The 18345-nt window shown below is 39.8% G+C and overlaps 1 protein-coding gene across 1 annotated transcript in view; it reads right to left on the bottom strand.

The window, feature by feature from the left end:
- The window catches only part of cers1 (ceramide synthase 1), a 34674-nt gene that overhangs the window by 5889 nt on the left and 10440 nt on the right, over nt 1-18345 (bottom strand). Inside the window, exons 2-6 of the mRNA XM_059341754.1 lie at nt 6235-6394; nt 2782-2962; nt 2013-2174; nt 1734-1881; nt 1440-1600 (exon numbers count right to left, since the gene is read on the bottom strand). Of these exons, the coding sequence (XP_059197737.1) occupies nt 1440-1600; nt 1734-1881; nt 2013-2174; nt 2782-2962; nt 6235-6394 (812 nt within the window). The remainder of the gene's footprint in view (nt 1-1439; nt 1601-1733; nt 1882-2012; nt 2175-2781; nt 2963-6234; nt 6395-18345) is intronic.

Below are 18345 nucleotides of genomic sequence, written 5' to 3'. Positions count from 1 at the left end.
ACGATAGTATTTTTTTCTATTATGAATTCTGTTCATATCCAAAATATTTATTCCAGACATCAAAAATGCAATTGTGGAAATTGAAAACCCAATACACATAAATAGCAAAAGTGAGTGGATTTTGCGATGGAATTATTTTGACCAGGAAGAATTTAATTACAGATATCTGCACTACAAATCCAGTCGAGCTAATAAATGTTAAAACGGCTTGCCATCTGAGCGAAGGACAGGCCGGGGGACGAGTCAATAAGCTTGTCAGGTGAGGTGATCAGCAGGTGTGAGGCTTTAGCAGGCAGAGAGGATATCAGCGATGGTCAAGGCCAGGCTGATAAGGAGTGCCACATAATCACATCTCCATATGGTCTCAGGCTCTTTGATCCTATCTCCCTGTGAGGGACTCTAGTTACACAAGCTCAGGGGGAGATCTGCTCCCTCTGCATCTACACCTGGAGGAGACGAGCCTGCTTCATTTAAATGCTGCTTAATTAATGTTTGGATTGTAGCAAAACTCAACAGCTGAGACAGTGGCAGTGTTTTTCTTCTGTGAATATATGATTATATGTTTGCAGTTTCAGGGTCTTCTGGGTCTTTTGGTGGTCAAAGGCTGCTTATAATCAGCAGCAGATGATAGAGGCCTGGAGGTTGAAGGCAACTCCTCAGATAAAGACAGATGAATCGAATAGTTCAGATAAAGGCACAAACAGATAAACTTTAGAGTCAAGTAAGCACTTTTTTTGTTTCAAGCTCAAATTGTAAAATGCTACAGAGGTGCCTTTGAAAATATAATTACCAGGCCAAATAGAGCTGTTTTTTTCTAGCTTACATTAAAGGTGCGACATCTTAGAGACAGTATAGTTGACTGGATGTGTACATGTAAATAATCTAACAATTATTGGGGTGCCGGGCTGGTTGTTGTGGCTGCCTTTAGTTAAGTGTTTTGTTTTTTTCTTTGGTTATGATTTTTTATTTTCCCTTAACTGACTGTGACTTCTCTTACATCACATTAGTATCTGTTTGTTTTTTTATGAGGCTGATATGTTAAAATTAATGAAACAAAAAAAAAATCACAACAGAAGTGATCACCATTACATAATTCAATGGTGTATTCAGAATATTACAATGAACCTGACTCTGTGTTTTCTTAATGAAATATGTATTTTTGGTAAAGCCCAGTTCTCTGTCACTAGTACCAGAGCTGGTGTAAAAACACTGCAACAGACCTTCTCTTCACAGTTGTTCAAGTCTGCCTATTGAGCTGTATTAAAACTCATGATTTATTGATGTGGTAGTTCTACAAATAGCACCTTAAACTGCTGGTTTGGTTTCAAATTCAACATTTACAGTGTAAACCTGCTAGCAGCTGGCTGGTGGTATTTTTCCACTCGGAGCTGGTGGTATTTTCTCTGTGTGGGATTAAACAAACGACAGGGTCAGCTCACCCCTGGGCAGAGTTGTGATGTCCAGCATCATCATCGTTGTTTTCTGCCTGACGTTCTTTGAGCAGGCCGGCTGCTGCCCTACTGCCGTCCTCGTCCTCGTACTCCCTGACGTCGTTCACCTCCTTCACCTTTAGCACCTTCACTACGAAAACCACAATGAACTACACACAGAACAGGAAAGGAACAGGAAACACAAAAAGGTCAGATTGTGTCGCTCTGCTGTGGTTTAGACAGTTTAGACAAAACAAAAATTGACCATAAATCTGGGTTTGAATTAAACCTGTGTGTCCTTACCAAGAACCAGTAGATGTTCATGAGCAGCAGAGCAAGAAGAAGTGCGTTGAAGAAGAAGTAGAAGGGGATGTTGGGGACGGACTGGAGGCTGGACACACATGTGGCGTACAGCACTTTGAGAGGGAACCAGTAGAGACGGAACCAGAACCTGAGAGAACAAAACAGGACCCAGAAGAGAAATGTATGTCTATTCATCTTTGTGAGTGAATAAGAAACAGATGAAGCTGTCAAGACAGCAGGAATCAGTGTGTGTGTGTCTTTGTGTGTGTTGAGCCTCACCAGGTGATGCTGAAGCTGACGGAGCCCATGTTGGACAGCACGTCGTTGATCAGGTGGTAGCCTCCTCCTCTGGACTTCAGGTAGACGTTGAGCTTGGTGAACTCCAGCTGGATGTCGTTGATGTCGTGGAGGAACAACACAAGAATCCCCACGTTGTGGTATCTGAACAGACATACGGTACAGTATGTGTCATTTTCAGCTTATTTCTAATACAAGTCGCGTAAACAAGTAGTTTTATGCATTTATAGATGCATTTTTTAGAGTCATACCAGGACCCTTTCTAAAACATGCATAACAGCTTTCGTCATTTTAGACATTTTAATGCAGAAAAGTTACACATTATACCTTAAAGTCTGCAAAAGAGCTCAAATGTGATGCAGTTCATTTTGAAGCCATTTATTTCATTTTTATATTATCAAAAAGGAAGCCCATTCCTATTTCCCCTTTTCTGTAAAATCACTTTTTTCCAGACAGAAAGCTGAAAGCCTTAAGTGCATAAATATACTTTGTTCTGGTCCAACCAGAAAAAAATATAACAGCGTCACCCACATTATGTTTGGGATTTATTTTGGATGCTACTGGGTGCTAAAAGTGTGATAATGGACCACGATGACCAAGGTTTAATACATTAAATATGACTCACTGCATCTGTTCTCTGTTATGTGGCTTGATGTGGCAATATGACATTTTTGCTCACCCAAAAAGGGTCAAAAGTGGATATTTTCATACTTAGGCGAACAGGCAAACACATTAAACCAGACAGGTGTACCTGAAGGCGTAGGAGAAGCTAATGAGTGCCAGTGTGATGATGTGGTGCACCACCATGACAGCTGAGTCTTTCCTCCACGCGTCCATATAGACTGTAGCATAGATGGAGTGGCCGTAGAAACTGCCCTGGATCAGGTAGGCTATGGCGATGTCTGCAGGCACTGACATACCGCTCTTCCAGTCTGGACAAAGGCAGGAAATAGCACAGGATGTTAGCTTTTACTTTAAAAATCATCAGCTTCATTCAACTTTAGTCATGAACTGTCAAATGATGAAAGAAGGAGATAAATGGCACATTTGCTTTGTGCTGTTCGTATTTGCTTAAGTTGATATAAAAACCATGTGAATGAGCCTGCCCTGTCATTATTCTTTTATGTTGTAGCCATGACCTACTTCACATAAACTGAAAATAAATGTGATGACAATCTGTCTATAGGTGGCACTACAGCAACATGATATATTTAAATAGCTTAAAACTCAGTAACCACACTGACAGTATTTAAAACTGTACATAAGGCATCCATGCACTTTGACAGATGCAGATTAGAAATTAAAAGTGTTGTATTATGTCAAATTCATGAAGACAGATGTGCACTCTCTGAGAGCTTTCTCAAATGTATTGTAATTGCATTATCTTTCTTTTGTTGCTTCTGTTTTTTCGAGACTCTTCGCAGAAAGTGATGATTGTATCACAACTATCACAGAGCTTTAAACGGTTCTTTCCAACTGACATTATTACATCAGACTCACAGCTTATCAGTGAAGGCTCATGTGGACGAGACACTTGTCTGTCAGTAAGTGTTAAGACGACATGACAGTGCCATTGTGAATTAAAACAACAAGAATTGTATTCAAAGTAAAGAGTGATTGGCTCATCACTGCACCCCCAAACTATTTATTTAAATTACCATGAAATACAGCCTCTTACATAACACAACAAAAATTGCTGCATTAACACAACAAAAAGAAAATGGTGGATCTTCTGTTTTTTAATAAGTGTGAGTATATTAATTGCAATTGATGCAAAGTCTAATAAGTATTTAAATGAAAAAAAATTACTACACGCTTGGAAAGGGCACTGTCCATACATCCTTAACATAATTATGAGTAGCCATATATTTTTTAAATATATGCTGTTTAGGCTTTAATATCCACTGCTTATACACTCTATTGTAAGGCTTGATAAAATCCAAATGTCCAATTTCTAACAAATTCCATATTACAAATGACTGTGTAGGCTGGAGGGAAAAAAAAGTAAATTGTTAAACGCTAATCATATAATCTTTACGGTGAATTAATCTGCATTAAACTGATGCACTATGAACATACCTACTTAAAATGATGAACAGTCACATGTGCCAATTATTCCATTTCATTATTCTGTGTTTTAATGATGACTCAATACATTGTTGATATTTGCAACAAAAAAAAGATTTACCATTAACACTTTCAGGTTTGTCCAAAATGCAATCTAAATAATATGTTTAAATTTATCTATAATTTAAAAACATACAACTGAATTGCCACACTATAAAGGTCCATGTGTATTTTATATACAGCAAGTTTTCAGTAGGTTGTGGTCTAATTTATTATTATTCATTATTTGATTAATACTTTTTAAATGTATATTTATATTACATATGTTTTTATTTATTTATATATTGTTATTATTATTATTATTATTATTAATAATTTATTTTTTTCCTTTTTTTGAAATTATTATTCAATTTTCAGTTGATTTTTTTTCCATCTTGGAGCAGCACTACTATATAGAGTGACTTCCGGGCAGGATACCAGATGTGAAGGGTCAGCTGTGGTAGTTAGTATGTGAAGGAGACTGGAGGGATCAGGTTTAACCTCGGGGGAATTAGAGAGGGTTTCTAAAGTACCACAGGCAAAACAGGCCAAATGTACACTAAGGCTAGCTCGTGTCTCTGAAACCTATCAGATGTTGGACGGAAACTTTCTCCTCTGATGTTTGAGTAAGGTTTGTCTCTGGCAGGATGGGGTTACGTTCAGGCCGTGTGTAATGTTTATTGATTGGACCTTCCGTCATTAAACATTGAGGAGAAGGCTGCTAGATGGATCACAACAGAAGAGCTGCCAAGGGGAGGCATGGGAACCGGAGACTTTTATTTTCTCCAGGAGACTGAAGCTTTCATTTCCTAATTTCTCTAAAGAATACAGACCCCTCTGCTTTGATTTCTCCTAATTCTCAAAATAAATTCTTCTCTTTCAAGCCTTGTGTCTCTCTCTCTCTTGCTCTCCCTCCCTAACAGTCCAGCCACATTACAGTACACTGCTTCTGTACACATCTCAGGCTGACAGCTATTAGAGGTCTATTAAAGATGAACCTGGCACTGTCAACCAGCCTTAGCATGCTCCACTCAGAGTGATGGAGTTCGACCGGAGCTCTGACACCTCCATGTCTGATGGAGGAGGCAGAGAGACTGTAAGAGACATTGCTGGATTATAAGTGGAATCCTCCATTAGCAGTGATAGTCCTCCATTAGGTACAGTCATTCAGATAATAAGCGTTTGGGCAAAACTTAATGTATTCTATCATAAAGATTTGCTTTATGTTATCTGTTGTTATTTAATTTCTGTCCTTTTAATTACTATAAAAAAGCTTTTGGGTTTTTTGCATCAATAACAGCCAATCACTGATGATTAAATAACAAGGAATAGTGATCCATTTAATGCTCAGAATATGCAGGAACCAACAGGCTGCATATCCAGTCTACACTGCTATAAATATTTCTCTATTTGAATACTCAAAGTGGTGTTTTACCCCCACAGAGTCTCTATAGGATTAAGGCGTGCTGCCTGCTGTTTCATTAGATTAAAAAGACTTCAGCTCCATGAGAGGCTCAGTTACAGAAATATTAAACATGCTTTTTCTCTGATGTCAGTATTTATCTAATATGGTCTGGCTTCAAACACTGAAAAGTAAGGAACATTTCAATTCACTATGTTGAATACTGACAAATTATTTCAATTAGTTTTACGTGATAAACAGCTGAGTCAATTAAATCATTTAAATCACCTAGATGGATTGCCCCTGCTGCAAGGACACAAAGCCAAAACTGTAAAAAAAAATCACTTCCAATGAACCTGGAGTTTCATATTCAAGCTGCATGCAAAGTTTATGTGATGTTCATTCTGTTGATTTACATAAATGGAGTTCTTTTGCCTAAATAATTATTAATAGCACCAAATACTACTTTAAAGTGGTCAGAATGGGAACACATAAGTTCATGCATATGACCCTTGTTGCATTTAGTGTTGATTTAAATGTGACTGATGGGTTTTGACTGTAGCTAAATTACTAAATAACTAATACATTTCACGAGATTTCTGGCATACTGTGTGTGTCTGCTACAAGGACAGAACATTTTTGCTAAATGAAAGACTTTTAAATGATGTTATGTTTTCACACTGTTGTGTATCTTACTGTAGAAGACAGAGGGGGGGTCATGGAAAAAGGAGTAGGAGGTGAAGAAGAGCAGGTAGGTGCTGTATGACCACGACATGGTGTAGAAGACCAGCTTCCACGCGCTCTCCGGCATCTTGGCAGCATCTTTGGGCAGCAGCCTCCACCACTGTGCTAGGGGCTGCAGGGACAGAGTAGAGAGAGAACCGCAGTCAGACAGAGGACGCTACACTGAGAGTCCATTTAGCTGCTTCTTTGAGCTGCTGGGAGGTCCTTTAGACACAATAACTGATTAATTTAGAGGGTGTTCTTTTACTGAATTGAGACACTCAATACAAAGGCTCGTAGTTCAATATGTGTGGCGAAGAAAACGATTCACCACATACTCTGAACAGTCTCTTGTGGCTTCTCAGCTTAAATCATTTGGTTGTTTTTTTTATTGTACACAACTATTTATGTTGTTCCATGATATAAAAGCTGAGAGGGAAAAAAACACTGTCTTTGCACATTTTTTGGCTTGAACCACAGATGTTTTTCAAGGGATTCTAACTGTTGCAACAACCTTCGGCACATTTTTCTGAACTAATAAACACTGGCTGCAGAAAACAAATGGACCTAACAGGAAGCTGGAATAAGGACATTAACTCTCTGAACCCCATAACCCACTGACAAGTTTAAAAGGGATGTTTCAAAATTAAAAGGAAACAGAAAAAATTGTAGGATTTTCAATATTGCAAACTTGCATGAATCATGTGTCATGAAAGATGTCATCAGAAAAAGTGACTAAAGCTAAGCTTAAAATAGAGATGGTCATCAAAATCATGAATAACTGTAGCCTGGGTATACCCATACTGCCTTGCACGCTCAATTTCATTTAGAACCTGCAGACAGTCTGGTGTCAATGGCCATTTCTTAGCCCTGTTTTAGGGATCTAATCACAGAACGGGGAGGGACTGCAAGACGATGACGCGTACTACTTGACAGACGGAAGCTTGTAGTTTTCTTACGGATCCAACATGGCTGCAGCAGACAGGAAACTCTCTTTCGGACTAGCTGTAGACAGTTCTAGATAGTTTAGAGCCAAAGTTTATTTTAAAAGAAGAACAACATTTGACTTTACACTCCTGTTTCACTGCGAAAAAGGATGTTTTAGCCTTGCTTCCGACAGGATTTGGCAAAAGCCTAATCTACCAACTAGCCCCGCTACCGCTCACTGCTGTAACGCTGGTGATCTGGCTACAAGCCGGGGGACAGTGGAGCCGCCGAGAGACCCGCAGCAGCTCGTCTACTGCCCATAAGGTAGTGGATGCGTGTGGCTGAATAACATGAGGGGGGAATAAGGCGTAAAAATAAATAATCTTGCAGAAAGCGAGAACTGGAGAAGCAAAGCAGCAAGCAACACTCTCTCACAGACACACACACAGACAGACAGACACACACACATACACACACACACACACACACAAACACCGGTAGACTGTGAGCGGCCAGAGCCAGAACATTCTGCAGAAAAACGTTGCAGAAGCAGAATTGAGCATTTTAGTCTCAAAGTAGAGATGGGCTAGTCTGGCTATGTAAACATCAATTTATGTCGCTCTACATACATCATCTGATATAACTGATACGATATAGTCTGGTGTTAGCCAGGCTAGAATAACTGAGTCATGTTACAAAAATTTTGTGAAACTTTGACTGAATTGTAGGCTGTTTACACAGAGCAGAGAGGAGAGGAAATGCAAGCTTGAAAGTACAGATTGAAAAAAAAAAGTAAATAATTCAATATGAATACCCATTTTTTCCAATATTGGTAACATTTGTGGGTGGTTTAAAGATCTACATATAGATTCCATTTTATTCCATTTATGCATTCATTATCCTTAACGGTTTATCTGAACTCGGGGGAGAAATTGAACCTATGTTTCTACATTTTTTATCATTTACTACACAACACATTTTTGAGTTCTCCCCACTTTTAGTCATGATTGTGGTGCCAACATAGCCTTTGTTTTAGGTAACCTGTTGAACTGCTCTAATCTTATCAGCCAATCACATGGCAGCAACTCAATACATTTAGTCATGTAGACATGGTGAAGACGACCTGCTGAAGTTTAAAGCGAGCATCAGAATGAGGAGAAAGGTGATTTAAGTGACTGTGAACATGGCAAGGTTGTTGGTGCCAGACAGGCTGGTCTGAGTGTTTCACAAACTGCTGATCTACTGGGATTTTCACACACAACCATCTCTAGGGTTTACAGAGAATGGTCTGAAAAAGAGAAAATATCCAGTGAGCGGCAGTTTTCTGGGCCAAAATGCCTTGAGAAGAGGAGAATGGACAGACTGGTTTGATATGACAGAAAGGCAACAGTAACTCAAATAACCATTCGTTACAGCCAAGGTATGCAGAAAAGCATCTCTGAACGCACAACATGTCCAACCTTGAAGCAGACGGGCTACAGCAGCAGAAGACCACACCAACACTTTATTAGGTACACACTTCACCTAAATAAAGCGGCCGGAGAGTGTATATTGTAGTTAAAAACGTCACAGTGAGTAAAATGTGACAGGAGCAAAAACTCCCTGAAACTGCTTGGGGCTCAGAGGGTTAAGGAGACAGTGTGTATTTATCATAATAGTTGACCTACAATAAAAACATCACTTGAAATGCCTTTAACACTGTGCATAAAGTTCAAGCTAACAGTATATCAATTTCTCTACACATTAGAGGTATTAAAGAATAAACACATGATTGTTTATTTATTTATATAGTGGTTTATATATTAAAATGTCGATAGACAGTGTAGGATGACACTACTTAGACGTAAGATGACTACCGGCCTGTTGCCAGCACTACTGACAGTGTCAGGATGTTTTAATGCTATATTACAGATAGAGCAGATGTCGTTTTAGGCAGACTTTTACACATGAATATAACCCAAATAACACAGACATATGGCATACCTCAGAAAGCTATCGTACACCACCGGCATGTGACCGTCTGCCCACACAAACATGATTTCACAAGTCTGCTAGTCTGCTTTTCTATGCAAGCAGAAATAGAGGAAGTCAGAGAGAAGGCCTCTGACTTCCTGATGCAGTCTGATAAAAATGATGACCCCACCTACTCACTGGTGGGGCCGTGTTATTCTTCTCCGTCCCCTCCCCTAATCTTGATGCCGCCTCCTCACTCCCACCTTTTGCCCCCCCCCCCCTTTTCTCTCTCTCTTCATCCTCTGTGTCCTCTGAATCATAATCATGGCAGCACAAAGACGTGCAGAATGATAAAATAGGTAAGACAGGTATGAGCTGTAAGACAGGCAGGTGTTCAGTGTGTCTTTACTGTGCCAAGACAGGAAACCGAACCCAGCTCTCTGCCTCGTGCACAACACACATACACCACTTTGGAAGGCAATGAAATGTAACAGGAGGCAGGAAAGTGAAAGTTGCCGGTGTCAGTGATACAGTACATCTCAGTCAGTTGTTACCAAGCAGCTAGGCTACAGGACATGATACGACAGGGCTCAGTGACCGACTGCATGAGAAATTAATGGAGGGAGAGAGTCGCATGTGAGCCATGCGTCCTCAGACATTCATCAGGATTCATGAAACGGTTTACGTCTGATTCTTTTCCTGTCTGTGTGACAAAAAACATGATAGCGGTACAGTTTTAAATGTCTAATTTGTCATTTTCCTTTATTGTTTTCCTCTTTTTTATGTTTCTGTCTCTTCCTCTGCTGATTTCTGGATTTGATGGAGTTCCTGCGTCACACACAAGGGAGTCAAAACAAGACAGGGAAGGAAGCTGACAGGGCAACACTGATGTGAGATAAAACATAACGCCAACAGACTTTGTGGTCCTCACATGAGGAACACAGGCAGATGTAAGGGCGGGCACGTGCTCTTACCCGGGGCTGCTGGTTGGTTGAGACAGTGGTGACATGTGGTGCGTGTTTCGGTAAGTCATGACCGGAGCCCAGGACACTCACCACATTCTTTTAAGTCTCTCAGTACATCTGTATCAGTCTCTCTCTATCAGCCCTCCCTCCGTCCCCTGTTCTCTCCCCCTCCTTCCTCTTTATTTCTCTCTATTCCCAGCTCTCTCACTCTTTCTCTCTCTCCACCCCTGTGTCTCCCCCCTGCCTGCGACATTTATTTATAGAAGCCAGCTGTCAGCACACAGCATACCCCCCTTAGTCTTCCACCACATCACCCCCTCCGATACACAAAAACATAAGCCTACGCACTCTCATGCAGGCGGAAACGTACTAGTGGCTGATGCAGGTTACTGCAGACACCAGCCATGCCTCTGCAGCTCATGTCTTACTTGTTAATCACCATTACTGCTGTGTCACTGCTCATACATCTCTTACTAATGCCTATATGGCCACATCTGGTTTGTTCACCTCTTTATTCTTCTTTTATCCACTGTTTGACTATTTCCTGTTTGCACTGATGACAGCACTTCCATGCAACTTCCTCTGTGTGATTACTGGTGGCTACGTTTACAAAAAAACTTAGTAGTGACACAGTTTTCATATGAAACGGTGTTAGACGCATTTCTCAACCAAAGTGTTTATGTGGTTTCAGGTAAGTAGTGACAATGTGGTGTAATTCTGTCGGTCGTACTAGCAATATCATTTGTATTATACTTTAGAAAGTAGAGGAATAACAGTAGCAAAGAAGACAGGAGATCTAAACAATCACCACAGTTTCAAGGTGGACACATAAGATCAGTGTCAACATCTCAGTATCTGGCCAAATGTGAAATGTGGTCACAATCCCCGCCAAAAAATGACCAGAAATAATGATGTTGCAGTGAAGTTGACCTTTGACCTTTTGGATATAAAATATCACTACTGCATCATTTTATCCTATTAAACAAATGTATTTTCAAATAATTGTATGAGTTCCTCTGAGGTCCTTGACCTTTGACCAAACCTAATCAGTCCAAGTGGACATTTGTGCCAAATTAGAGAAATGAACCTGACAGATGGACAACTGGAAAATAAAAAAAGCCTCGGGCCACAGTGGTCACCAGGAGGCATGAAAACCATAGGCTAAAAATGGACAGCCTGGCAGCTCCTCATCTCGCTTGCTGCATAAAAAACAAACTAAAACCAAAAACAAGTACACACCAAATATATTTTTCCCAAAGATGGTTTCTGTCATTTAAGGTAATTCCCTGGCCTTTAAGCGATCAAAACAACACAGCAGGGACAAAATCTTTGTTTCAAATGCAGATCGTGAGAGATTATATAACAGCCTGCCAATGGCTCCATTATTGTCTCTCTGTGCCAGCCAGCCCACCATCACACTGGGTCCTATCCACCCACTATAACCATCTACCCTTTAGCTTTCTATGCCAGCCTACAAAGTGGGGGTATAGTGGGTCAAGGACACTGAGATAATTCACTCGTCCTCTGTCGGATAAATGACAAGGCCTTGAATTACACTCAGCTGGGACCTGCGACCATTCAACAGCTCCCCCCTCCCGTCCTGTCTCTCTCTCTGACAGACAGACTCTGGCTGAACTCGTTCTCGTGCTCACATCATCGCTGGGTTTTATTTCACTGTCTGCTTCCCCGTGCTAAAGAGAAGTACCTTTAAAACAGAAGGAGGAAAGGAAATTGAAGAAAAACGGCGAGTGTGTATGACAGGGAAAGAGTCGGTGTGAAAGAGACTTGATGACAAATAAGTGGTTTCCTTAGCAACCATGCAGGGATGCTGGCAAAGCCCTCCAGTGTGGCCTCCATCTCTCCTCCACTAGAGTCCTTCCTCGTGCGTCCTTTCCCCTGTTTCCATGCTCATCTGCAGCTGCACCCCATTGCCCTCCCTTTCAAACCCCCCCTCCCCCTTTTCTCGAAGTAAGTGATGAGAGAGGAGGAGGGTGAATGGACTCCACTGGCCTGTTGCGTAAGAAGATAAACTTGGCCAGTGAGTCAGGATGCTGGCTCATGTGTGGATCTGTTCAATAAGGCCCCCCTCTCTTTCACTCTCTTTCATTCCTTTGGCTCTCCCTCATTAATCTGACGTCTGACGTCACCTTGACCATTTCACTGTCACTTTTAAACTCAATTCTGTGCCGGATTCACTTTGTTCTCTTTAACTCTTTTTTCCACACTGGACCAAATGGGATTTACAAATCCAAATGGATGGCTGGAGTTTTGTACTATAATTACATATTCAAGTAAATACACATCTATTCATTTAACAATTACCTCATCCCTATAAAGAAATAATTATTTCACCCACCCCACCCCCACATTTCCCCCATAGCTCTTAACAAGGTGATGAGCTGTCACTGGGGATAAAGCTGTTGCCCCAGACGGAGGCAGAAGGATCAAGAGAGTCTTACCTTTGCTGAATTTCTACACTTTCAGAGGTAGTAAGAGAGGTACTGAATGGTGAGACTGTTCGAGGTGTGATCAATGTGAACCAGTGAAGCTGGCAAGACGGAAAATACATGATGTACGTAATTTGTGGGACCAACACCAGGTTAATAAGAAAAGAAGTGGACGGTATCATCAGAAACACACCTCTCACTTTAGTCCGACAGTAATGTTAAGTAAAGTCTCACCATGTTAAGTAAAATGCAGAACATATCTGCTTTAGTATGTACAACCTCTACAGCGAGAAAGAGCATTATGGGCAGTTTTTTCAGCATTATTGTTTTATATTCACTCGCTGCTGCTGTCACTTATTGTACACATACCTCAGATGCTCTGTTACATGCCACTAGCGTCTCCTCCCACTTCATTCCGCCATGCCAGATTGAAATGTGATTGGATGCCAATATTATGCTGTTGCACAATTAGTATGAATGTCAAAATGGCGTCTCATTATGCCACTTACGCAGAAACGCACTCTTATCTTTTTTTAATCATATGTTGGAGGTTTTAGGTTCAAAATATACAAGCTCATGTTGCCTGCATGTCTTATTACTTTATAAGTCCTTAAAGTTAAAAATTCACTAAACTAGCCAGTTTCAGAATTATTTTCCTTTCTCTGTTCATGCGAATGAGCCAGAGAGTGAGCAGCTGGGAGGCGGGGTTAAAATAAATGCCAGTGCACTTGCTCTATGGGCCCACAGATGCGGAAGATCCAAGTAATTTTATTAACCAAAGCTGAACTTTTTGGGCTTCATATGCTACTAAGTAAGCAGTAACTTTCATAGGAATGAACAGGACCCGGCCTCCAACGCTGAATCCAGTTCTGTTTAAACATCTATGATTAAATCACTGAATGTATATCAGAGGTCTGGAATTAGGTTTTATTAGCCGACATCACCAGTTAGTTTGCTAGTGGAAGCCTTTTAATTTGAAACAGTGACATAGAAGTCCTGGCAACATCCTAACCCAGCAACAGGCTGACCACAGTGAGGCTGCTTTCTGAATGACAAAAGTAACAACAATGTGGGAGTGAAGTCAAGAAGTGTTAAGTGTGAGACCTCACCCCTTTGTTACATGTCACACACCCCTTTCTCTCCACATTTCATGTACATGCTGGGACAAATGAGAAAATCTTCTGGCTGTCTTTTCCTAGTCTTCCTCTCTCTCTTTCCATCTGCTAACCTTTCCTGGAGCCTAATGTACACACAAAAACATTGCTTAACCTGTTTATCACGTACACACCACATGTATGAGAAATAAACTTGCTGTGAGAATGTGTCTTTTATGCTCTATTTAAAATGTGTTTCATATCAATTTGCAAATAAACTAAACATAACTAAAACTACATCCAACTGACATTGTGTTTACAGTTTACAGCTCCCTAACACTGGAGGAAAATGCTGTTTTTCCACACTGCATAACCAGTTCTAAATATGAGGTGGATGAATGATTAATATGGAGCCACAATATCAACCTAGTGAAACAAATAGATAACATGCCTTAATCACTGTGTCAAAGTCACGACCGCCGACTGTATATTTATTTTTAATTTTATTTTTAACATGGAGACGTTAACACTACAGGTGCACAGCAATCTATGACACACAGATCCCTCTCTCTCTGGAGAAAAAGCATAGTGTGGGTGGGCAAATGCATTCATAATAAGTCGGGTGTGGTGCATAATTGATCCTGTATATGATGATTAATTAGGGCAACATGTGTAGGCACCAAGGTGTTGGCCGCCCAGGGCACAGGGCGCAGTCAAGGTGGATGCAGCAGAACCTCACTGTTGTTGAGCTGCCAAGGAGTCGCTGTCACCTCCCTCTCTCTAATGTCCATCTTTAAGGGGTGAAAGCAAGAGATCTATGAGCACAACACATTGTCCAGGAGGATATGTGTACAGTGTATTACATGGATGCAAAACTTCTCTGAAATGGCCTGAACGTCGATGTTGCACAGTTGAATTCTATTTCCTGGCTGCAGGTTGATTTGCAATTGTTCTTTCGAAAGTCAGCGGACAAGCTGGTGTATTTTCAGTCATTTACATGTTATTTGCTTATTATTTGTTGTTGGCTCGTGCACATGCACTCAATTTCACCTTGACCATGAGGTATCAAGGTGAAAGTGGGCAGAACCTGACATGAGCACAGTTTGATACATGTGGAATTAAATTTGCATAGTTAATATTGTAGTTGCAGGAGTACATCATCTTTCAGTATGAGAGCTGCACAGTCTTTGATACACGAGGCCCCAGGTCGCTAAGAGCTTTTTCAGTCTTGACCTCTTCACATCTATATCCTGCCTTCTGATGAAATGAGTCAGCTGCTAATTTATATGTGACTCAAAAAAGGAGATGGACTACAGATGAAAGACATTTTGTGAGGGTTTCTTATCTAAATATAGATTAGAAAAATAGTCTGGTTGAGACAAAAATCCCAAGTGAAGAGTAACAAACAAATGTATAAGCCTTCATTCTATATTGTATCTTTAATCTAGTTATAAGCGTGTGTTTCACCACTGCAAAAGAATGCTTGGTTGGATGATATATATATAATGCATATCTTTGGGTTAAACGTTGAGAAAATCCCTACTATCCTACCTACTATTCATTCTCTTTTTATAGCGAGTGTTTTGCTCAACTTGTTTTTTAAACAGAAACTTAATGAAACAGATGTTGTGGTTTTCCAAGAACAAAAAGACATATTTTCTTTCAAGTAATAAGCTCGATCATATCCTTGATATGGACCTTGAGGGACAACAATTCTGTCCATTCCAACAACCGCAAACAGCTCATGAGATGTAATGAAGTTAATAGGCACATCTGGACGAAGAAAGCCTCCTAGACTATTTCAGAATCAAACAGCATGTGATGTTTTGTTTTGTCTTTCCATATGGATGTTGTTTAAACTTCAGGCCCACCAGACTCGCAGCCACAGATGTCCAGTCCAACACTGCTGGAATACTGATGCTCATGGAACATTTTAATCATATTTGACTAAAAACACACGATTACCAAGGCACTATCATCACTGAGCACACTCATTTGCATGCACATACGTGATTGGACAATTTATGTCTGTAGTGGCGGTTTAGAAACACATATTATGACCATTGCAGCTCCATGCTGACTTTGGCCAGTGTAAAAAAAGTAGCTGCTATGCAAAAAGTCCATGTTTGCAGGTCATATAAAAGTTTTATATGCTAAAATTTGATTACTTGAACTAAATTGCAAAACACATTCTGTACATTATGACCCAACATTTACACAAGCCTTTAAATCCATTGTAAGCTGATTGTTATGGCAACTGTTACACACACTTACATGACCTCATCTGACACTCGCAGCACAGAAACTATCAAGGTCTATCTAGAGTCAAAATGCAGTGGTTTCAGTTCCTGCTGTGGAAATGCTTGCGATATATTCAAATAAGGATTAGCTTTGAAGCCTTTCTGTCTCGTGTGTGAGCATGCATATGATTTCCCAGCATATATGTGTCACAATTTGTGTGTGACGAGAGCAGGTGCACCTGTTAGGAGAAAGCCCAGCCTATTAGTATATCCCTGTGGAGGCATTAACCCCCTACTTGCAAATTAACTCACAGCATAATACGTTCAGGGGATTAAGCTAAAACATATACTTACATACTATTACATATTTGTCTTAATAATATCACAGATTATCAACTTTGCTTACTGTGTCCCAGTTGTGGAAAAGATTATTCATACATTTTGTCTACAATTATCAAGACTAAAATAAGGCTTTTAGCTGCTAGTATTAAACATCATCAAACCTGCCTAAAAACAATGCAAACTGCCTATACTCTTAGTGTTGTGATAAGAGATATAACTTATTTTAGTTGTATTATTTCTTCATGCCTTTATCTTCGTTATCTGTGGTTACACATTTTTCTCACACACTGTAGAGAACAATCAGCAGCATCTTTTTATTCAGGAGTCTATGTTGTAGATTTGAATGGTTTAAGCCATAAGTGTCATCTACATTGGGGACACCGGAGCTGTACGATTCACTTTTTTGAAATGGCAGATTGTGTCACCACCAAAAGCATAATTTGTTTAAAATGTTCTGAAAAACTAACAACTAACTAACAAATGAGGATGCATCGAAAACAATTTGTCAGTATAATGAGAAAACATACAATGCAAAGTAAATAAAGTAGAAACCCATGTGCACTGATCCAAAATAGTAATAGCTACTTGTGCAGTCAGCCTTGTGTTTTATGCTATTAAGTATTTTCATGTTGTTGACACAGTAGTAGCCTACGCTATGCACTTCTGATGAACCGTTACGCAATTCTTTCCCCGTCTTGCTGTAATTATGTATTCTGACCTCATACCGATCCCCCTATTGCATTGCCTAAATTCACATCTGTTGAAAGCCACTTAAAAATGTTTTTTCATCTTAGCCCTCATGTCCTCACCACTTTCATCACAAAGTGAAGCCCTTGGCTAAAGCTAACCAACTCAGAGCAGGACAGACCATTCGAAGAAAATCTATCTGGGCAGATTTGAACCACCTCATTCACATCTATACTGCAAAAAAGTGTCTAAAAACAAGATAAAAACACTAAATCTGAGGGAAATTATCTTCCTGCATGGACGGATAATTTCACTTGACAAGATTTCTTAAATTATGACTGCTAAATCTGGAAACAACCATGTTGAACGCTTAAATTAAGAAATTAACTCTTAAAACAATACAAATTATGTAACACTTCTAAATCTAAAGTTGTTTTTTTTTATCTTGGTAAGAAACAAATACTTTGTATGGCACTCTGCTCAGGCCAGTTCATCGCTGCTTGCAGCTTTAATTTATCTTGTTTTAAGAGTTAATTTCTTATTTTAAGCATTCAACATGCTTATTTATAGATTTAATATTCTTAATTTAAGACATCTTGTCAAGTGAAATTATCTGTCGATGCAGCAAGATAATTTCCCTCAGATTTAGTGTTTTTATCTTGTTTTTAGACTCCCCGTTTTTGCAGCCTTACCACTGAACAGAACAGACGACAGGCAACGGCACTGCTGACAAAAATGTAAATAAAAATGAATGAGAAAATGTGTCACATTTTTAATCTTAGTCTAGAGTCATTTTACATGTATCAAGATCTACACAAACATTTATTCACCAACCACACTGTTACATTTTGGCTGAAGACATGGCTACATTTGCCTGATTCTGCAGGGAGAAAATGAGACTTTCCTACCCTATTACATTTACTAAACACACAACAGAAATAGTCATCAATGCAGACAACTCTGGCATTAAACTAACAAACAGTATGCTCTTTATTTGATGCTATGAGAACAGAACATTAAGCTTGTGATGGTCATATGGTTTTCATGTCTGATGACTTCCATACTGTAGAGTATATAATTATTATAATGCTGTCTCTGTCTTTGTCTCTTCCATTATGTATATGTGTTCCCACAATGCAGAAAGAACAACATGTTTATGTGAATACAGTACAAATCAGCATACTTCTGTAACGGTTAAAGCAGCACAGAGAGAATGGAAAGATAAGATAAAGGTCCAGTCTCAGTGAAGTGTTAAGATATTCACTCAAGCTGCTCCCTGCTCAAACTGACAGCTAGAAGACATATGGCTGTCATTTATAATGCATTAAACCAGGCCATCGGCAACACAGAGAGATGTATTAATGCATGTGTGTGTCTTCAACAAGCTGATCTATGTAAGCATCAACAGGCCGACAGTTCATGAGCTCAC

The sequence above is a fragment of the Centropristis striata genome, chromosome 9 (genome assembly GCF_030273125.1).
Source record: "Centropristis striata isolate RG_2023a ecotype Rhode Island chromosome 9, C.striata_1.0, whole genome shotgun sequence".
Classification (NCBI taxonomy): Eukaryota; Metazoa; Chordata; class Actinopteri; order Perciformes; family Serranidae; genus Centropristis; species Centropristis striata.
This window is presented reverse-complemented; position numbering and strand designations above follow the sequence as displayed.